This window comes from Lacerta agilis, chromosome 1, assembly GCF_009819535.1.
Source record: "Lacerta agilis isolate rLacAgi1 chromosome 1, rLacAgi1.pri, whole genome shotgun sequence".
NCBI classification, from domain to species: domain Eukaryota; kingdom Metazoa; phylum Chordata; class Lepidosauria; order Squamata; family Lacertidae; genus Lacerta; species Lacerta agilis.
Window position 1 is genome coordinate 31263250 of NC_046312.1, and position 23059 is coordinate 31286308.

The 23059-nt window shown below is 40.7% G+C and overlaps 1 protein-coding gene across 2 annotated transcripts in view; it reads left to right on the forward strand.

The window, feature by feature from the left end:
- Positions 1-23059, forward strand: part of SLC25A21 (solute carrier family 25 member 21) — a 273159-nt gene that overhangs the window by 175154 nt on the left and 74946 nt on the right. For both annotated transcript variants that reach the window (XM_033143232.1, XM_033143228.1), the window contains exon 3: positions 197-280. In XM_033143232.1, coding sequence (XP_032999123.1) covers positions 197-280 — 84 coding nt within the window. The remainder of the gene's footprint in view (positions 1-196; positions 281-23059) is intronic.

Here is a 23059-nt window from a genome sequence, read left to right on the forward strand (position 1 = left end):
TCACAGTTCTTCCATTCTGCACAATGGGAATAATGGTTATTTCAGAAAACTCTGCCAGTTTAAAAGCTGGTGTAAATAAAAAAAAATAGTTAAATATGAGAATGTTGAAGAAGAATATGGGTAGAATCTTTGAAGTCAAATTTGTCTTTTTAAACCCTTCTATTGCTTTTGTCCTATCATGGACTACTTTTTATAGGTTCCAAATACAAAGAGGAAATACTGATCCAGCCAGATACAAGAGCCTGGGAGACAGCTTTAGGACCATATTCCGGACAGAAGGGTAAGGACAAACACAATTGTTTTATTTATGATCTCACTTTTAAAAAAGTTTCAAAAACGATAACTTATTTTAATATCATTGTTTCATTTCATGTAATATTTGTAACCTTTGAAAGGAAACTCAGAGTAACTGACAATATCAAACTTATGATCAATATAAACTAAATATACACCTAAACAATAAATAACAAGTTTATGGTGGCATCCGTCCATCTCGCAAGACAATGGAAGAGTACACCTTTGAGGGTAAAGTCAAACCATTGGAGGGTTACAGCGTCAGCTGTGGCTGTAGAGACCAAGAAGGGAGACGAAGGTGTCCGGTTTTGCTGCAACATGATATTTTTTCTTTCTGCACTTCCCCCAGTAGTCATTCCTCCTCTGATCCCTGTTGTGGATATATGACCTGTCTCCAGGCATTGCGGTCGTCTGCAAGGGATTCCCACACAGCGGGGTTAATGTTGCCAGTCTTCATGTCATGTTTGCAGATATTTTTCTAATGCAGAGTTGGTCTGCCTACAGGCCTAGTGCTTGAAGCCAGCTCTCCGCTGAGAGCCAGTGTGGTGTAGTGGTTAAGAGCGGTAGACTCGTAATCTGGGGAACCGGGTTCGCGTCTCTGCTCCTCCACATGAAGCTGCTGGGTGACCTTGGGCTAGTCACGCTTCTTTGAAGTCTCTCAGCCCCACTCACCTCACAGAGTGTTTGTTGTGGGGGTGGAAGGGAAAGGAGAATGTTAGCAGCTTTGAGACTCCTTCGGGTAGTGATAAAGCGGGATATCAAATCCAAACTCTTCTTGGGGATCCTGCCATCTTCCATTCAGTGCTGTGACAAACAAACTACAAAATATATAAAACAATATTTCAAGAACATCATCTTCCTTAGGGGCAGCTTTTGGGGGAGGAAGTGGGCTTAAGAGTATTTGGGGATCTGGGAAGATCAGATGCCCTGACAAGCTGAAGTGTTTTCTGCTAAGGCAAAACCACAAATGGCTAGAACCTCTTGTCAATATTGGGTGATCTGTGAATTTGCAGCATGCTGGAAAAACAATACTAGGCCCTTTTGTATCAATTAGTGTTTTTCTTCACCAGCTGAGTATGTAACTCCTGGAATGTAAAATTTAGCATGTGCCTAAGTTTTTATGTGACTGGGGTTGAAGTGTTTAGAATATTTCCTAAGTAACTATGAAACTGATCTTATTTCATTAACTGTTATTGAATGGCAAGTTTTATGCAGTACAGGTGCATGAGGTAATGCTGACACAATGGGAAAGCTGGTGTATGGTAGGTAGGAAACATAAAAAACTTTTTTTTGAGTTTTTGTGCAAGAAAGATAATGATAAAGTTTTGTTTCATTTACTTTACATAGAAGACTTGTTTTCCTTAATATATTAGGTCTGCTTAAAAATAAAAAATAACCTGTGCCTTAAAAAATGTTCCCTAACATTTAGACTTAGTTCCAAGCCATTTCCCTTCATGTCCAGGAGCAATAGTGACTCCTTCCTGGCAACTAGCAGCACATCCTTTGGACTATCAAAACATTATTCCCTGAGACTGGAAAAAGCACCATGGTATCATTAGACAAAACCTTTAGCAAGAAGGAGCAGTTTCACAATGGAACCAATGATCTCGGATGATGGTGGACTCTCCTTCACTGTGGGTGTTTAAGTAGCCATTTATTGAGAATGTTGTAGCTTAGACTTTCACGCATTGCAATTCCCTCTCCTCCTCTTTCATGCCCTCAAGTAAAAGAAGGAAAGCTTCTTATTTCAATTTTAAATGAGCCATGTGACATCCAACCTCGGTGAACAGTGGTTACTTCAAACAGTGGCTTGTGAGAACAACTGGGGATTAAACAAACCACAGTTCCCAAAGTTCTGATATGATGGGGAACATTGGTCCATTTAAAGGTAGAAAGCTTTCAATTTCCACCTTGCTTGCATGTAAATGGAAGAGAGTATGGGGTGTGCAAAATTCTGCTTTTTGTTCTGGGTTATTGTACTGGAAAACTAGAGTTTCCTGTTTCATCTGAACCTGCTTGTAGTGTTTATAGGCTTAACAAGAAAGTGTGTGTTTGTGAGGGGGTGGTACTGCAGTTGTCTAACTAGCTCCTGAAGAAATAAGTAGTTTGTCACACTGAGACCCAATTTATATGGGATATGGACCACAGGAAAAGTACTTACCTGTGTAAATGTTTCAAGCATGTCCTGTAACATATGAATGCACTTTCTATTTGTGTTATTTTTACACAAGTAGCATTTGTACATCACTGGCATGCTCACATAGGTCAGTGACAGAGCATCTGCATTGCAAAGAGGATCTCAGTTTTGATCCCCATCACCTACAAGTAGGACTAGAAGTGTTTCATGTCTGGAACCCTTGAGAGACACTTCCAGGCAGGGTAGACAATACTGAGCTAGATGGACCAATGGTGTGACTTGGTATAAGGCAACTTCCTGTTTTTGTTATTGCTGGCATGCTAATGTAATAATAATAATAATAATAATAATAATAATAATAATAATAATAATACCCCACCCATCTGGCTGGGTTTCCCCAGCCACTCTGGGCAGCTCCCAACAGAATATTAAAAACATCAAACATTAAAAACTTCTCTAAACAGGGTTGCATTCAGATGTCTTATAAAAATCAGATAGTTGTTTATTTCCTTGACATCTGGTGAGAGGGCGTTCCACAGGGCGGGTGCCACTACTGAGAAGGCCCCCTGCCTGGTTTCCTGTAACCTCACTTCTCGCAGTGAGGGAACTGCCAGAACGCCCTCGGAGCTGGACCTCAGTCTCCAGGTTGAACGATGGGGATGGAGACACTCCTTCAGGTAAACTGGGCCAAGGGCATTTAATGCTTTAAAGGTCAGCACCAACACTTTGAATTGTGCTTGGAAACGTATAGGTGGGAGCCAATGTAGGTCTTTCAGGACCGTTGTTATATGGTCTCGGTGGCCACTCCCAGTCATATATACCTGTAGGTTCATATCGGCATTTGGACATGACATTATTGTGATGAATACTTGCACAGGTACAGTAGGCCACGTCACACATAAATCAGGGCCTGAATGTGTACCCCATTGCAACCTTGTTTCAGAGATATTTATAAGATTGTTTCATAACCTCTATCATTTTCAAACATACCCCCAGGGCATAAAATATTCCTCTTACCACCATGATTTGTTGGCTTGAAAAATGACTTCAGGAAAGCTATTTTTCACATTGGTAATAACAGGCAGTATCTTAAAACAATATAAAAATAACTTGCTAAATCTTAGTATGGAATAAGAGGACAATAACCTTTTGAAAAGCATCTGCTCCTAGACTTTTCTCTGTCAACACCAAAGATTAGTGAATGTAACACTTACTCTTTTAATGCTGAAGACTTGGGCTTTTTCTGGTGAGCACTTTCTTACTCGTTGCAGGCCCTTTGGTGAGCTTAGCCGCTGCCAAACAATAAGTGAAAACTTTTGTACTGGTGTTAGGCTGAGTGAGAGCTGATTAGGAATCTGAGACTCAGCCACAGGCAGGTCGTAGTGTTGACAAGAAGAAAGCATGAAGAATTTTGTTTTCTTTTTCAAATCTTGGTGCTCTCAGTCGAGGGAAAGAGGGCAGCTCTTGTGTGCTTTCTTTCAAATGCTTGCTAAAGAAGGTAACTTTAAGAGACATTGTGAGCTGTAATATAAGCGCTGCTTTTTGAACAATTCAAGTTAAGGCTACACCTTACTACTTGCAAACTGTGTTCTCATCATGAGGCTGTTTATTTTCATTAATACTGCCACCGTAAAATCCAACATGAAATTTGAATTGAGTTGGTTATGAGGCTGTGAGGAGCAGGATGGCTTCAACATGTGGAATTTCTGCTATAGGGAAATCTGTTTGGCAACCTTATTGGGAGCATTTAGTAAATTGGTTTAAACCAAAATAAAATAAAAAATTCCTTCCAGTAGCACCTTAGAGACCAACTAAGTTTGTTCTTGGTATGAGCTTTTGTGTGCAGGTTGGTCTCTAAGGTGCTACTGGAAGGAATTTTTTATTTTATTTTGTTTTAACTATGGCAGACCAACATGGCTACCTACCTGTAATTGGTTTAAACCTTCTTCTTTAGGGAACTTTTCGCAATGCCAGGTGATGACAATTTAAATACAGTAAGCCTCAGGTTATTTTATGTTTGGCTGCCATATTTGCTTGCCTTATCTGAATATGTTATAACAGCATTTGCTTTAAACAACTGAGGCACCTGAAAGGATTTTCATCACAAAAATCTCACCATAAGCTACAGCAGTTAAAGAGACATAAGGCGGTAAAGTTCCACTATGAACCAGATCTGGAGGTTCATATTTAATGGCGTTGGCCACTAGACTTTGTCATAGTCTTTTCTTCTTCCAGAGGTTGGATTATAAAGTTTCTAGGATAGAATTTGGTTAGGCAAACTCTTGAGTTTCCATGCCTTCCTTCTCCCAAGGCTTGAAAACATCACTGGCTTGGTTCCTAGAACTGTTGGTTTGTGTTCATGGTACTCCATCATCCCTTGTTTTAATAAATTAAAATAATGCTTTTACTCCCACATCTACAGTATTTAGCATAGTTTCTAAAAAGAGGAAATAATTGCATGGGCTTGCCTTTGACTACCTTAATCAGGTATAAAAATGTTAATAGAGCCTTAAGTCTATAGTAGTCAGTGTAAAATCCTGATCTTTGCCTTTTATCAGTTTCAGTTGCAAAACTTAACATTGGCTCACTTCAAAACAGAACTTCCTCTTGAAATTTTGACAGTTATTTGAACAATTAGATAAGATAGGCCAAGAAATAAAGAGAACACAGATTAGGGGCAGCATCATTCAAAGTACATGGAAATTTCTTCATCACTAAATGGACAAAGAATAAATTTTATTATATGAAACAAACTTTTATTTTGTGGTTTATCTTTCCCCCCCCTAAAGGAGTCTGTGGCCCTCTAGATGTTGTTTGAATCCAGTTCCCATCAGCTCCAAGTAGTCAGGGATCATGGGAGTTGTAGTCCAAAAACACCTGGAGGACCACAGATTTCCCATCCCTGTTCTAAAGACTGTTTCAGCTTCCCAGTTAAAGATTTGGGGCAACATCTTAAGTTACTTTTTCACTAATGTACAAAGATGCTTAGAAACATGTGTATTTGCAGCAATTGCTTCTTTTACTTCTTTCCTTGCTGTTTATCTCTTAATTTATGTACTCTGCTGTTCTAAACTGCATGCCATATAAGAGGGATTGTGTTATTTTTATTTTTATTTTAAAATGTAACCAAAAAAAACCCCTCTAAAATAAAGAGTTTGTTTTAAAGTACTTCCAATCCTTTCCCATGTGACCTTTGTGCATGTATTAAAGAGAGAAAGTAGTCTTTTCTACACAGGTGTGCACTTCAAAACTGACTTATTATGCATATGATATTTTATTTGGCTATCTGTGCCCAAGTACAAAATGTAAAGTAAAAGCAACTCTAAGCCAGTTAAGAGAAAGATCAACATTTTTGTTTCTTAGAAAAATGCAATTAGGCCTGGACCACTACAAAGAATGAGAACGCTCATGACCAGTCTCTACAGGACTTTCCTTCCCCAACCCCACTGGCAGATAAGTTTCCTTTGACATTAGCCCCTTTTAGCCAGACTTTACTGCATGTGGATGCTAATTAACCAGACACTTAAAATTCAAAAACATTACCCAGTTTTTCCAGGTGGCTTGATGGAGGCACAAAAAGGTCATGGATGTGGCATGCACCAGCTATATTAACCAGGCACACACCTGCTTTGCAGGAGAAAAGAAAGTGAAGTGAAGCAGCAGTTCTTAAAAGTAAAAGCATTTTGGTTGAATAAACATTCACAAGTTGTGTTGAAATAGCGTAAAAGGAACCATTAAACATAGGGTTTGTCTCTTTGAGAGGTTCCTAATTAATGGGATCATAGAACTGAAAATTACCTAGGAGGGTGACAGAGCTCAGAAGTCCACCAGAGAAGGTTCATAGTTGTGCTACCTTCAACCACAGACAGATCAATTAAACGCTTTCTGTTGGAATATCTGAATTTGCGGTGCGTATAGCAGGGTTTGGATACCAATTCCTTGTGTTCAGATAAGTGAATTTTTGCCTAGCGAGCATTTGTAAAGTGAGAAGCGGACACGGAGCAATGGATTCAAACTACAAGAAAGAAGATTCCACCTAAACATTAGGAAGAACTTCCTGACAGTGAGAGCTGTTCAGCAGTGGAATTTGCCACCAAGGAGTGTGGTGGAGTCTCCTTCTTTGGAGGTCTTTAAGCAGAGGCTTGACAGCCATCTGTCAGGAATGCTTTTATGGTGTTTCCTGCTTGGCAGGGGGTTGGACTGGATGACCCTTGTGGTCTCTTCCAACTCTATGATTCTATGATTCTATGAGATCAACAAAGAAGGAAGCTTCCTCGGGGTGCAATTCCTGTCAAGCGACTGGTTCAGAAGGATCATCGGTGCATGCAGGTATGGTGAGATGTGACCACAGGAAATGATCCCCAATTCCTTGGTCTGGCCATATGAGTAGATGGTATAGGAATTAATATTCTTGCTTTCCTGGATTTTATATTTGAAGTCTAGGATTGCTTTGGAGAAGGAAGCCATCTTAATGGCTCAGAATAACTGATTATGGAGTTAAGCATGAAGATAGCCCTTTCCTGAAGAGAATGGAAACAACCATTAATCATTTACATATGTTCATTATGCACATTTGTTTTTAAACCATATTGGACAGGAAAGGATTAAAGAAAGACACTAACAACTGCAAGATTGGACTAGAATTTTGAGTCCCTTTCTATAAAATCAGCCGTAAGATTACAGTATATGGTCAAGTTCTTCTTGGCAGTACATAGTTAACAGTTAAAAACCAGTATCAGGGGATATGTATAGGATTTGAAAGGCCAGCTGGGGTCCGTATGCTCTGGGCTGAATTTTTTTATTTTTTATTTTGTAAATAACCATCAAGCCATATGTTATCTTGGCCTGATTTTGTCGCCCTGTTGTGGCAATTGTAGAAATCACCAGCTTCAGTAATCAAGCAAACTTAATAGGCTATGACTCTGAGCTGCAGGGTTTTCTTTTTGTATAGCAAATGGTCTTTCTGCCATGTTCATAATTGAAAGGTATGTTGAAATATGTGGTCATCAAGCCTTGATCAGATGCCAGGAACATGCAGCTGCAGTTTTTTCTCCTCCTCTAGCTGATAAATACCATGTTGACAGTACTTCCCATCTGACCTGTCTCATAAAAATGAAGCAATGTGCATAAATAAAATATAAACTATCATTATTTGCAGCCCTTGGGATTTCAGCACTCATTTGGCTTTTTTCTTTCTTTTTTCTTTCATGTTTTTTTAAAAGAAAAAGACCAGATTTATTTTATGCTTTTTTTATTTCCACGTCACCCTATTTCAAAGGCTCTAATTCTAGTGAGCCTATGGCATTTTGAAATCATAGAATCACAGAATTGTAAAGTTGGAAGGGACCCCAAGGGTCATCTAGTCCAACCATCTGCAATGCAGAAATATTTTGCCCAATGTGGGGCTCAAACCCATGACCCTGAGATTAAGAGGCTCATGCTCTACTGAATGAGCTATATTTTCTAGGACAACACTCCTTGTCTCCTTCCCATCCCATGTTCTCCTCTGCGATGGCCAAAAATATCATTAGGATATAGCACATCACATTTGATCAAATGCAGCATGTGTTCCTAGAGCTAATAAAATATAAAGGGGGGGGGGAGTTCTGTGGCATGCATTTTCTCTCTTGCTCTCTTAATGTTAATCATTTCATTTGTGTAATTTGATTAATTTTTGTTTCCAAAATAATTGTAAATGCTGCCAGATTTTTTAAATTAGCAATCGTTTTCCTTCCTTTAGCCAAGAAACAGCTAAAAACATATTCAAAGAGTAATTGAAGCCCACAGATCTTTAGAGGAAATATACTATTATTTTCACAATTTCTTTGGAGGGGGAGGGAGAACCACCTGTGTATGTTCAGAACTGAAGGTTAATAAGCGGGATTAAGAAATTTGGGGGCACATATCTGACCCATAAGTCATGTTTTACCATGCCAACAGTCTCATGCACAGCTGGACGATTCAAGCAGAGCATACACATGCATGCACAAAAAACCTCCTGCAGTAACACCCACCTCATTCTTTCCTGGATGAGAAAACACTACAAGCATCTTCTGCAATGCTCACAGAATTCTCTGGCTCATTTTTTTGGCATGGCTCCTGCCATTGTACCATACTATCTTGCTGAGAAGGAGGCAATATCTGATTGGTATTTTGAAATCTGATCCTCTGAGGAGTACTTCTTGTGCTGGTTTTTTTTTTTTTTTTGGTTGTTGTTCTATAAGATACCCAGCTATAAAATGTGCACGTCTCTGGTCAGTTTGGGGATGTATCCTTAAACTGCCACATATCTTCTAAGAAAAGGGAGCAGCATGTTGCTGAGAAAAATGTAAATTTGAGTGCATGCACATTCATTTATGCTGACAACATACTGTGTGTGTTTTTGTCTTTGGTATCTCTGTGCTGGAATCAAAAAGGTATCCTAATCAGCTCTGAGATTGCCCTTTTTTCTAGGAATTGTCACTTTTAAAATTTTCCGAAACAAGGTTACATCTTGCATCAGCATTTTGCTTCTAGGAGAATATGTTAGATTTCACACGGCTGGAAAGAGATAGAGAAAACACATACTTTCTGATGGTCAGGACAGGCAGTTGGAACTGCAGGTGTAGGGAACCATTCATCCTCTACATGTGTCAGACTTCAGGGAATCGGCTTCATCTCCCATTTGGCAGTAGATAAGCAGAACAAAGGAAAAGGACAAAATAAAAAATAATTTTAAAAAATCCTTCCAGTAGCACCTTAGAGGCCAAGTAGCACCTTAGAGAAGAAGTGTGCATGCACACGAAAGCTCATACCAAGAAGAAACTTAGTTTGTCTCTAAGGTGCTACTGGAAGGATTATTATTTTTGGACTATGGCAGACCAACACGGCTACCTACCTGTAAAAGGAAAAGGATTCTTCTTACCAGTTAGAAACTTTAATGATCACAGCAAGAGAACAAAGAATCCGTTTCCCAGGAATGATGGTGCTCCCAATTAAGGGTTCCACCCACTTCCTCCCTAGTCACCCATGTCACTACCGCGTCTTGTAACCTGAGCTCGTAACCACTGTGCTGCCACCTTATCAGCTCTTCTTGACCTTGGGCTGAGCGGATGAATGCTTTTATAGAGACAGTGAATCTGTTAACTCTCTCTCTCCCAGTACTTCTTCTCCTAGCTGTTCCCCATCCAGTATTTCCCAGCTTCTGCCTTCTGAACTATGTCCCTCTGCAAACCACTGTTCAAAATCTATACTGTCCCCCTGCTCCTGGGAAGATTCAGGATCCGGAGCAGGGGGAGCGGGAGCAGGAGGCTCCCATCATTCTTCCTCAGCACAGCCCTCCTCAGCACGGTCTCTGACAACATGTAGCTGAACTACAAATTCCATCACCCCTTGCTGTTGACCATGCTTGCTAGGGCTGGTGAGAGTTATAGTTCAGCAATGGGCAAAGATTCCCTATTCCTGTTCTCCTGTATTATTGCTACCTGCCTGGATTATCTATGATAGAGAAGAATGACATAAATGCTGGTAATAAATAAAGTTTCTAGAAACTTCAATAACTGAAATATGAAATAAGCACGGGGAATTTAGGTGACACATTTCCCAGTGTCTTCTAAGGATCTTTCCATTCTCAACATATGCTGGGCAGTACAAAGACACAATCTCTGAGGAGCTGTCTAGGTGGAAATAAATTGTCCCAATAGGGAATTAAAATCTTCAAAGTAGGAGTCATCCATTGAACTTTGTTCATGTATTACAAGCAAACGGGAGCCACAAAACATAAAATTTAATTGAGACTTGCTAGAGTCAGGCTCCGTCTAACAGAGTATTAAAGGTCACATTAGCTTTCTGTTAAGGAGAAGCAGATCAGATCCTTTGTGAAATTCCTGTGGAACTTTCCGATCTTTGCCTGTGATATAATATCCGTCCTTATCTGCTAGGGTGAGCTTTTTGTTGGGTTGTCCTAAATAAGACTTTTGCAACTGAATCTCTCTGTGCTGGTAGGGTTTAATTTAAGAGTTGGTGTGCATTTTGACAGTCCTTTTGACAGCAGAGCTCGAGTCACCGGAGTATATCTGTTTATTGAGGACTGACAGGTTTATGGCCAACATAAACATAATCTGATGTTTATTGTGGTAAAAGCTTGAAACTGAGGGTAAATTTGACTGAAGAAAATCCTTTTAGCATGTTCAGATGCTATAAATAATAATCTGAATCACATATGTACTTATACAGTAACTCCACACCTCAATGCATTCTTTTGCTAATGATTTAGAAATTGAACGGATAAGAATGAATAAACTGGGCGGCAGAAGAATGCATACGTGTATTAGTCTGTTTTCTCCATACAGTACTTACCATTTTACATAACAGTGGCAAACCAGTTAATTACCAAAATTTTAATGAACTATTTTTGCCAATAAATGTTGTGCTAAGTTTCTCTGAAGGTTTTAAAGGTTAAGAACAGCAGAACAATTTTTAGCTATGGAAGCCTGTTCACTGCTTATAACCCAGCCCAACTCTGGGGGGGGGAATGGTTCTTGAAGTTTGGGAAGCCATGCAAAGTTGGCTTGATCCTCACATTATCATGAAGAAGCCTTCCAGTTTTGCACTTTTGCAAAGTTTCTTGTTCTTTTTAAATCAGTTGAGCTAGATGTGGTGTAGCAGTTTAGAACACTGGCCTAGGACAAGAAAGAGCTGAGCTCAAAAATTGCCCCTCAACTACGAGGTCCCAGTTGACGGACCTGCTGCGAGCTTTTTCCTTAATGGATTGTATTGTATCCAGTAGTGACCTTTCACTCATGGAAGTCTCTTTGCTCCAACAGAGAGCATATTTCCACTGTGTCCTGCTGCCCCCGTTATGTCACCTATTGTACTGTTCTAAAAGGTCTCTCAACCTGCTGGAGCAGAAGTGGGATTTTAGAGAATAGGGAGAAGCAACAAAAATAGCCTGTTTTCTCATTTAAGGAACCTTATGCTGGATTTGAAAACCTTCTGTGAGTAGAGGGCACAACTGGATACATGCAACCCATGGTCTTTTTTCACCTATTGTGCAAGAAACCATGTAATGCTTCTAGTCCAGAGAGCATACAAAGATAAAATAATCCATGCTGGATCAGATTTACGGTCCACCTCCATCTTTCTCTCTCCATTAGGGGCTAACCATATGCCTCCAGGAAGCTTATGAACGGGATGTAACATCAAGAGCCTTCCACTGTTGTTCATCTCTCCACCTGCTATTCATGGCTTGGTGCCTCTGAACATGGAGGGCCATGCAGATGGACGTCTGAGTTTCTCTTTCTGATGGCATCCTTCCCATCCTGCCTAACACATTCTCCCCAAAACCTGGGAGTTTGGAACACAATGTGAGGAGCAGCAACTTGGAAAAATAAAACAGTATCCCATACCTTTGCATGAGACCCAAAGGGTTTGTCAGATCACAGCCAGCAATTTCCATTCAATCTTGAGGCTTACAGAAAGGGAAGAGGGCATTCCTATTGAACTCTGGATCCACTAAAACTGTAAAACTTTAATGCAGCCTTCCCCAACCTGGTGCCGTCCAAATGTTCATAAGATTACAATTCCCATCACCTCTGTGCATTGGCCATACAAGCAACATTTCAGGGTTGGGGAAAGCTTCTGGCGGGCATAATAAAAAGCAAAATCACTATAACCAAATGAACCCAGTGACAAAAAAAACCCCAGTTAAAGTAGCAGACTCGCTAAAAGCAGTGGCAGCAGTATTCAATTAGCAAATGCTTCAAAACTCTCTGAAAGAGAAACAACTTCACCTGGTGCCTGTAGACTATTAATGATGTAGTGAGATGATCCTAGAAAAGGAGCTCCACCTTAGCACAACACAAAAAATTATAATCCCATACCCTGCTTTCCCAAGGCTGGTTTGGTGTACATAGATGTGTCTGATGAAAATACCTGCAGTAGAAGCGCAGAATTAGAAAATCCCACACTCATCAAGTTGGATAGCCATTGCATAACATAAAATAAAATATAATTGCTTCTAAGTCGGTGACTTTAGCTCTGAAATGGACTTACACAAGAATACGAATGCGCCAGGTTGGTGTTATTTTAGAGAAGCCAGTTTATATATGCACATGGGTTGCTTGTTTTCTCCATCTGCTCCCTAATGTGGACCACCCTTGGGCATTATGTAAATGAATGTGTTGTGTGAACCAGCAGTAAGCAAACACTGCATGGATGCACTGATCTGCAGTTATTACAGCCACTGCTGTACTTTTTGGAGCCAACCTGATTTTTGAAATTGCAGCAGAGTGCATCCATGCAGCAATGATTTACACGTCACATTTTTCTACGTTAGGTCGCACCTACAAATATTGGGAAGAATGGTGGGTGGGAAATGTCTGGCCTGCATGTGTGAACCACTTTTATTTGTTTTCCTTAGCTAAATTAAACAATGATCCAATGGTGGGAGGGGGAGGGGGAGGGGGAGGGGAGGCGTTCCTACATATGTTCCTAATTTGGTTCATCTTCTCTCTCTCCATACACACTCTTTTTCCCCAGATTGCCTTTAGCCTGCCATGGACAGACTCTTACATTACAAAGTACACAAATTACCCTCCTTGTATTAGCTTGGTATCTTCCTCTTTTGAAAAGCTACCTAATCTCCAAGATGTTTCCTTTTCTCGGCTAAACGGTTGTAACCAAAGGATGCTGAACCTGTGTTTATTTTATTTATTATTTTTATTAAAAACATTTATATTGCACTTTTATGTAGGAGACTCTCAAGGCAGCAAGCCGTACAGACTTGGTGGGGAACAGCCAGTTTTAATATATATATAAAAAGAAAGAGCCATAAGGGGTGGGTGGGAATTAAACACCCAATTTGCTATCTCCAGGAGCAGCAAATAAAATTAATCAGGCCAGACGCAGACTTAATATTTCACATTCTGGCTGCTTATTGAAAGGTGAGCAGCATGGTAGCCATATCTGGGTCTCCCTGGGGAGAGCATTCCACAGTCTAGACATCACAGTTGAAAAAGGCTATCAGGTAGCAGGCCTGGAGATGGGAAACCCCCTAATACCCAGGTTCAAGTCTCTACTCAGCCATTAAGTTCCCTTGGTGGTCTTTGGTTAAAATCATTTTATTTTAGCCTAACTTGTACAGTTAGGAGCACAGTAAATTGACCTATACTGAGTCAGACCACTGGTCCATCTAGCTCAGTGTTTTACTTGTTCCAGGGGTGGGGAGCCTGTTGTCCTCCAGATGTTGTTGGACTACAACTTCAAAGCGAAGATAGGCTCTGGTGAATTGAGTAGACAAGACCATTAGTGGGTCCAACAGTCAAGAAAGCAGTTTCTGCACGTGCTGTAGAGAAACGTGAGGAGCAGATGGGGTTTGTCAACCTGGGAAGGTGGCCCATCTAGGAGAAGGAGGTTTCTAAACATCCACTGTCTTGAAGGATATATTCAGAAGAAGTAAATGCTAAGGAATAAACCCTACACAAACCTCGAGTGGAGTCCCTAAGATGGTTGAATGCTGCCTTGTATGCTTCCTTCCAGCAACTCTGGCAGCCGAGCTGGTGCCAAACATATTGCTCTGGATCACATTAGCGAGGTAGAGAGAGGGGTCTTGTCGTCTGGGCAGCCCAGGACTTCCATACACACTGCCCAGGCTTATGCCCTGGGGGTTTCACTTGGGTGCTGCTAAAGCAGCAGTTTGACTTCACCCCTGGAGAAACACCCCGTTGTCTTTTGAGACAGACAGGTGCTAACAACAATTGGCCATGCCTGCTAGTGCTGGAGGGAGCTGGAATCCAACATAGGTTGCATATCTTGGCCCTATGCTGGCTGTTAGTCACTCTCTGGGGTTTCAGATAATGCTCTTGGACTGGTCCAAGGGCTCCAGCTGGCGCAAAACACTGTAGCTAGGCTGTTGGAGACAGAACATTATCAGTGGATGCTCAACAATTGACACAGGCTCCTCATATGCTACCAGGCCAGATTCAGGTTTCTTGTATTAATTTACATGGCCCATAACAGTTTGGGTTCAGGATACCTCAAATACTGCCCTATCCCTTCTATTCCTGCCCAATCACTGAGATTGTGGGGGGGGGGGAGCCCCTGTTAGTGGTTCCCCATGGTGCATATACATGCCTCATATCCACCAGGAGCTGTGGATTTAGTATTATGTGTCCAATATAGTGCCGGATTTATGTGTAAGCTAAACAAGCTATAGCTTAGGGCCTCACTCTCTTGGGGATCCCCAAAATATTTAAAGGGGAAAAAACACTGGATGTACATTTCCAAAAAATAAGATAAAAAACAAATAAAATAAAACCTACATACAGCAACAGTGGCAAATGGCTTTAGATACCTATTAGGTCCATAAATTACCATATAGCATATATTCAACAACAAAAAATAGCAACAATTTGTTGTTGTCAAAGGCCAGCTGGACATATAAAGGGCTCCATTACAGGCCCTTTCCCTGCTGAACTTCCAGGGCCCACTGAAGCCTTAAAAAAAAAATCTAGCTAGCATTTTAATGGAAGTTTGATTTTATCCTTTTAACTGATTTTTTTTTGTATTGTATCTTTGTATACCACTTAAGAGACTGTTGTAGTTAAGTGGTATACAAATTATTTAAATAAATAAGATAATACGTGGGATGCGTGTAAATATTTTGCCTTGGGTTTCAGGCAGGGCTCTCCACAAAATCACAAAGCCAAAACTTAGCAAGCAAGATCATGCTTTTGACATGTCAGTGTTTCCTAGGGATGAGCAAATTTGTGTCTCCTAGCCCATAATTCCACTTTCACAACTGATTTCATTGCAGTTCTGCATTAATCTGCAACTTGTAAAAATCATTTAAATATTGGTATTTAAATACATACTTATGAATGTATATAAATGTGCACTTTCACTCAAAATACTATGTAGATACTTTTAAAGTGACAAGAACCACATCGCTATTTGGAAAAGTGCGAAATCTGATGGATAGCGAAGCTCTGAGCCTCACATTAATCTGCAAAGAGTAAATTCCTCAAACATCCCTGGCTATTTTCCTCCTTATGCCTCTGGATCTATTTGTAGGGTCTCTGTTCCAAGTAAGAAAGAGAGACTTCCAGGCATGCTTGAGCTAGTGGGTTTTGTTAACAGAGATGACTACAGTATTGCCACACAGCCCAGTTTCATTTGAATTATGGTGTTAGACCAGGCATGGGCTAACTCGGCCCTCCAGATGTTTTGGGACTACAACTCCCATCATCCCTGACCACTGGTCCTGTTAGCTAGGGATGATGGGAGTTGTAGTCCCAAAACATCTGGAGGGCCAAGTTTGCCTGTGCCTGTGTTAGACCCACGGCCAGTCATGTGGTATCAGTCAGGAGGGGAGAGCAGTTGATAGTTTGCCTCTTGGCCCCATCATTGCATTTATAAATGGAGCTTGGAGGAAAAGGGGGGGATTTGCGGACTCTGCGATCATTCAGCACTATGACTTCTAGGCAGATGATCCACTGAGAACCTCTCCTGATTAAGCCCCACTGAAAAGGTTGGGAGTGTTGCAACAGCGTCACCATTTGTGGGTTTTCACTATTTTCTGGATTTGCCTTTTTGTACATTTCTAGTTGTACAAACTGTTTTTGCAGACGTTACATTTTCATTTTAAAGGGGAGGAAATATGTCTTCTGCCTCTTGGGGTTGTGAACAAAGAAAGCATCTCAAATAGAAGCCAAAGCATTTCTAACTTGTGTGATCTGCAAACAGCTCAAATAATAGCTCTCAGAGGGTGCAATGCCCAGTCGCATTTCTAGGAAGTGATAACTCTGACACCTAACAATGATGTAACTGATGAAACTGTTAACTAGTTTGGCAGAAAATACACCCATATAAACTGGTTCAGTGTGTACATCCCCCCCCCAAAAAAAAAACTTCATTCAAACAAAAAACACATAATACAATGCAGAATTCATTTCAAACGCGGTAATGGTGTTGCTTTTAAAAATGAGCAACAATGTATTTTTCTGTTAATTTGTGGTTTTGATTGCTGTTAATAATTAACTTCCCCCATAAAAGAAAACTTCCATTGTGTCAAGAAAAAAACAACCCCAACACTGAACACAGTACATGTCTCATAAATCACTTTTATGTCTTTAAAACAGCTGACTTTACATTTTTATTACATTATTTGAAAAAGTATCATTTCATCTGGAAAGAATCAGTGTAAAATGTGATTGTCAACACAGCTAAACCAGTTTTCTGAAGAAAATGGTTGCTTGTGAATCAGGACTATAATTATGACAGGATTTTCTTCACAGACATTAGTTACAAGAACCAGGAGATTTAGATGGGGATGTGCACAGGAAATACCTGGCAGACAATGTAAAATGTTCTCTGAATGCAAAGCTTAGCTGTTTCTTTTAGGTTATGGAAAGCAAATATGTAATGATGAGGAACAACCTAAGCATTTGAAGGTGAACTGACTTCTCCTGAAGTTGTGAAAGGACGTTTGGCAATGCTTTATGTAGTTCAAATAATACCACATGTATGTGCGTGTAAAGTTATGTTTAACAGAATTATTTCTGTTTGCAGGGGGGAAAACCCTATTTTGTATCAGGTTTAATCAGTATTTTTTTTTAGATTTTTAAAACTAAAGCCCTTCTTCTTCTTTGCTTGCAGTAATGCCATTACATCACCATCCTATATTTCCATTTCTATTTGTTATTTTTACAGTGCTGTCAACATTCAGAGTGCTTTTCCAGAACATAGTTGCTGTAAGCTTACAGTGTCAAGTTGGGGCTGATTCAGGCAGCCCAGAAGTCAGTTGTGAATGCAGCAAATTCAGCATGGGACTCCTCACTATGCGTTTGATGCTAGATGCACTTTTGTCCGGTACAACAACATTGCCGGTGTCACTGGAGTGAAGGAGAGGGAAATGGTGCCATCATCCTCTGAAGTGGCCGCTGCAGTTTGTAGGGCTCTCCCTGATTTATGTGACTATGTCCTGATGTGCGCAGTGACAATGCTAATCCATATTAATGATTCTGGAAACTGAACCAGATGGCAATATTTATTTTGGATTAATTAATCCAGAATAAATTACTTGAAAGCTCCCCTTAACATAGTGGAGCATATACATGACTAGATTACAACATCAAGTTTCAAGCAAAAATAAGAGAAAGGAACAGGGTGTGATGGAGAAGCTTTTGGAAAAGACGAGATTCTGCAGAAGGACATGGAAGAGAAGGGAGATACCATAATTACATATTATTCAGTTTCTTATTACTACAAAGTAGTATTACTGAACGCTATTATTTATTTATTTCAGTTACAAATCGCTTCCCACAAGGCATCTCAAGGTGTTTTACAATATGATCACACACACACACACACACACACACACACACACACACACACACTATTAAAAACACTTGTGTATAAAAACAATTAAAAACAGCAACTATAAATAATAAAAACAGTTTGAAACTACACTACATAAAATGAAATCCATTCAGATCCAGGGGAGGTAAAAAGGTAAAGGTCCATTAGGTCCAGTCGTGTCCGACTCTGGGGTTGCGGCGCTCATCTCGCTCTATAGGCCAAGGGAGCCGGCGTTTGTCCACAGACAGCTTCCGGGTCATGTGGCCAGCATGACAAAGCCGCTTCTGGCGAACCAGAGCAGCGCACAGAAACGCCGTTTACCTTCCCGCCGGAGCGGTCCCTATTTATCTACTTGCACTTTGACGTGCTTTCGAACTGCTAGGTGGGCAGGAGCTGGGACCGAGCAATGGGAGCTCACCCCGTCGCAGGGATTCGAACTGCCGACCTTCTGATCGGCAAGCCCTAGACTCTGTGGTTTAACCCACAGCACCACCTGGGTCCCTCCAGGGGAGGTACCAACCCAGAAAAAAGACGTTTTGTTGAAATCTATAAGGAAGAACAATTACACACCTAACTCGAGGAAAGAAGCGTTGAATTCAGTGGTGCATCTAAGGGGTGTTGAACATGCTGGCCCTTCAGAAGGGCTTGGACTAGATGACCCTTAGGGTCACTTCCAACTCTGCAATTCTATCAGTCTATGAGTTGTTGTTGGATCTCAGCTCAGCCAGTGTAGAGGATGATGGGAGTTGTAGTATAACAACACCTAGAGGGCCACAGGTTCATTTTCATTGTTCCAAGTAAACATGCATATTAATAGAAAATCCAAAATAAAAGGGTTTCTTTGGAAGGTAGCTGGTTTTTTGGCTAAGTTGCATACCACAAAAAAGGGTTGTAGTCATTCTACAACTTGAAGGATCCTTCCATTTATGGAGGAGACCAAGACCCAGCAGAGGGTAGAGGAGAGACAATCTTCACTGATCCATCCTACAGCCCCGCCTCCTGCTTGTATTGTCTTTTATGCTTTGCTGGCTTGCAGAATATTCTCGCCCTCCATTGAAGTGAATGGAACAGCACCTAACACTAGTCTGGATCCAACTTTCTATATACTGTACGTTTCAATGTACCTGTATAAGACAAGGTTTTTTTACTGGAAAATAATGTAAAAATTGGGAGTCGTCTTATACACGGATAGTGCAGAGGGGGGACCGGCAATTGGTTGCAGCTGTGAGCAGGAGCTGGTCAGCGGAAATAGGGTGGGTGATTGGTGGCTGTGGCAAGGGGTAGTCTTATACACGGGGGGTGTTATACATGGGAAGATACAGTATTCTCCCCCCACTCTTTAAAATTAAACCCTGGCATTTCATGCATATACCCCAAAAAAGTGCAAATTAGTACACTAGTTAACGGAATGAGCTATTGTTTGGAAAAGGTCAGTTTTCAGTCATTTCTTCCCCTCCCCAGTCCAAAATTCATTTCCCTCCACACAAGACCTTCAAGTTGTTTCCCCTCCCCTGGTTATGGTGGTTGCTACATCTGCTCGTCTTTCATCTTTGCTGAAATTCTCAAAATGATGTTTCTGTTTGCAATTTCCTTCACGTAAATAGTGCAGCATTTGAAGAATTCTGATATCTCATCTCTCTCTCTCAGGTGAATGAGATACTTGAAAATCGACATGGTTGATCACCAGCTAGCTATTAATCTAAATGCAGAGATAGTGACAGCCTTTTTGAGCCAAATGTGGATCCAATTAGTCAGAAATCCTTGCCAATCATGTAGGTTTTCTCCAGAATTTACTTTGAACAAATGAAGATGGAAATATTATTATTTTTTATACAGTGGTACCTCGGGTTAAGAACTTAATTCGTCCTGGAGGTCCGTTCTTAACCTGAAACTGTTCTTAACCTGAAGCACCACTTTAGCTAATGGGACCTCCCACTGCCACTGCGCAGCCAGAGCACAATTTCTGTTCTTATCCTGAAGCAAAGTTCTTAACCTGAAGCATTATTTCTGGGTTAGCAGAGTATGTAACCTGAAGTGTATGTAACCTGAGGTACCACTGTATACGTTTTGTTCCATGTTGTGTTTGCACTAACATGGTTTAGATAGAAACGATATATAGATTTCTGTGGGTGCAAAAGGACTTTGCTTGATAAAAATAAATAAATAAATGAGAAGGAAATTGTGATTCAAAGATGGTGGATATTGTTGTGTTTGGGTCTTATATATAATTTCTTTCTCATAGTATTTTTCTTTTAAAAAAAATAATGGCATTGTATACCTCACAGTCCAGGCAAAATTAAGCACTTTTGCACTCCTATTATTATTATTATTATTATTATTATTATTATTATTATTATTTAGTGGCTTAGGTCCAAACTATCTGAAAGATTGTAGTCCCTCATACGAACCGAACCTATCCAGGTTTTGAGATCTTTGGGGGAAGCCCTTGTCTCAGTCCCATCACCTTCACAGGCCTGCTTGGTGGGGATGCAAGAAGGGGCTTCTCCGTGGCTGCTCCCAGACTTTGGAACTCCCTCCCTGCTTATTGTCTTTCTGCCAGCAGGTGAAGACTTGTTCCATCAGGCTTTGGGGACCTGACTGCTTGTAATGAAACGGCTGGTGCTGTGCTGTTTTTACTGTAATTATTTGTCTGGTATATACATATGTATAGATGTAGTGTCAGGGACTTGACTGAAGAGGAGGAGGAGGAGGAGGAGGAGTGGTAGAGGTCACACACACCCCTTCTCCTGTAGCTTCCAAGGAAGAGGAAGGCAGTCTCGAGTTACAGCAGGGCTTTGAGGAAGATAACAGCTCAGAGACAGTCAAACAGAAGAGTTATGTGGTGTTAGGAGGAGGCGGAGGGGAGACAGAGCAGCTAGCTGACACATCACTGGACAGCATAACTGACCCCCTTTCTCCCAAAACGTGACATTCGTTAAGGGTGCAAGCAGTGCTTTTTTCTGGGGGGACGTTGGGGTACGCATACCCCTAAACATTTTGTGAATCTAAGTTTGGACTCATTGAGGGGCAGTATTTCACTATGAGTAGGAAAATGAGAGTACCCCTAAACATTTTGGGGGGGGAAGCACTGGGTGCAAGAACAAAGGGCACAACGACAGTTGACCATGGGCGGACACCGTAGATACAGGTGTTGCTGTTAGAAGGGAAGGGGGGGAGCTCAGTGCGAGCAACTCCATCATGGAGGAATGACCGGAATTCTTTGTCTTTCACCATGATGACTGAATAAATCATAAGTAAGAACTTTCTTGTTTCCTCCCTGCTTCTTGGTGCCATGGGGGGTGGGGATTCCTCAAGCCAGACATGTAGATAGTTTTAATTCTGTAAATGTTTAATATTTAGTTTTCATTTTTATCTGTTAGCCATCTTGAATCCCTATCAGGCAATTATAATAAAAAATTATTATTATTATTATTATTATTATTATTATTATTATTATTATTATAATTATTATTATTATTCCACCCTTTCAGCGCATGTTGTCCTCACAAGGCAGCTTACAAAACAGAAAAGAGGTTGGGGTGGATGTTCAAACATAACATAGTGAAACACAATTAATTCTATAAAATAAAATTCAAAGTTCAAACGCAGTAACAATTAAAACCTCTAGTGTTGAAAATTAATAAAACATGGAATAGACTTTAAAATAAAATAATATTTCAAAGTTCCTTTAAAAACCACCAACCATACATCCTTCCTTGGAGTTCTAAAGATATGGAGGCACCACTGAAAAGGTCCTGTCTCTGGTGGCTGCCAGTCTCACAGCTTTTACTGGTGGATCTGAGAGTGGGGCCTCCAAGTCTGATCTTAGCGCTTGAGTAAGATCATAAATCACTGAGACTTAAAAGTGTTTTATTTTGGCTGGGTTGTGCCCATCTTAATCGCCCCAAGAAGCTTCTGCATCACAATTTAAGCAATCAGCAACAAGAGAGTGTTGAAGGCAACTTTGTTGTCAGTTTATTTATTTATTTGAAACATTGCTATTCCGTTAAAATGCTTGAGGTGGATTTGGATCCCCCGTGATCCCTCATGATCGCAGTGCAGCCTTTCTGGTAGGTGCTCCTATGGGGGCCTGTAGGTGCCCAGAAGCTTACCAGTTCCCTTAAATGTCTGGGGGAGAATCCACTCATACAATATGAAGCTTGTGTGATGTTTCTGGGCCTTCGAGCTGCAGCCATTAGTGACAGCTTAGCAGGCATGTATACAGAATGCAGAGCCTTTATCCAATCCATGCCACCTTCTGTAATTCAAAGCTAATTTTGAGTTACTTACATAAGAAAACACACAGTTCTGTCTTAATTCTACAAAGCTGTGCTGCTTCCATAAAGTATCAGCATTTGTTTGAGATAACGATAGCTCCTTTGTGGACAAAAAGAAGAATATACAAAATGCTGACTTTGTAGTAGCCTGCCACTGCCTTGTCCATACCTGCCTCTCTGGTGGTGTGTGAATGACGGACATGCTTTAGACACTGGAAGAAGTTGCTGAAGGAATTAAATATTCCCTGGTAATGTATTATGTTGGAAAGACAAAACTTGTGCTTTGGAAATCTGAAGTCTCGAGACCACATATCAGCAAATAATTCCCTCAGCTTCATTGGGAATATAGTGTGAGTAAATACTTTCAGGATTGCAGCACTTATTGTAATTGGTGTTTTCCTGAAGCAGGACCTAATCCTTACTGCTCACACAGGATAGTGCCTGCTGCTGACAAGAAGAATTAGAGCGTAAATAGAGAGAGATAAAAGCAACGTCTCCAAGCTATGTTTTTCTTGCAATTTCCCCCCCTCCTGATATATTTTTTTCAAACAGCAGTTGATCTTCCTTTTGTAACATGAGCAAAGGCATTGCACCACAACAGTTTAAGCATGCAGTCATAACATCAGAGCAAAGCAAAACAACAATTCTCATCGATGGAAGGGCTGCAATGTACTTCACCACAAGCAGTCGCATAACTTCTCCATTCTTCTGCGGTGGTGAATGAAAGGATGCGTAAAGGCTCCTATGAGCAGTTGCATGTTGTACGCAAAGCTCCGTTTCTAATTTTCAGGGCAAATTATATTGCAGTTAGATTATTTCTTGAGAAAATCATGTGAACAGGCTCTGCTCAGCCCACCAACTATGGTGGCCCAGAAGTTCTTGATTAAACCTCCTGCTTATGCTCTCATCCTGAAGGTGCAAATAAAAAAAATAAAAAATCAGGGAAGAAGTTCAAGCCACATAACAGGCCATTATTGGTGGTTAGTAAATTAATTCACAATTTATATAGACCTAA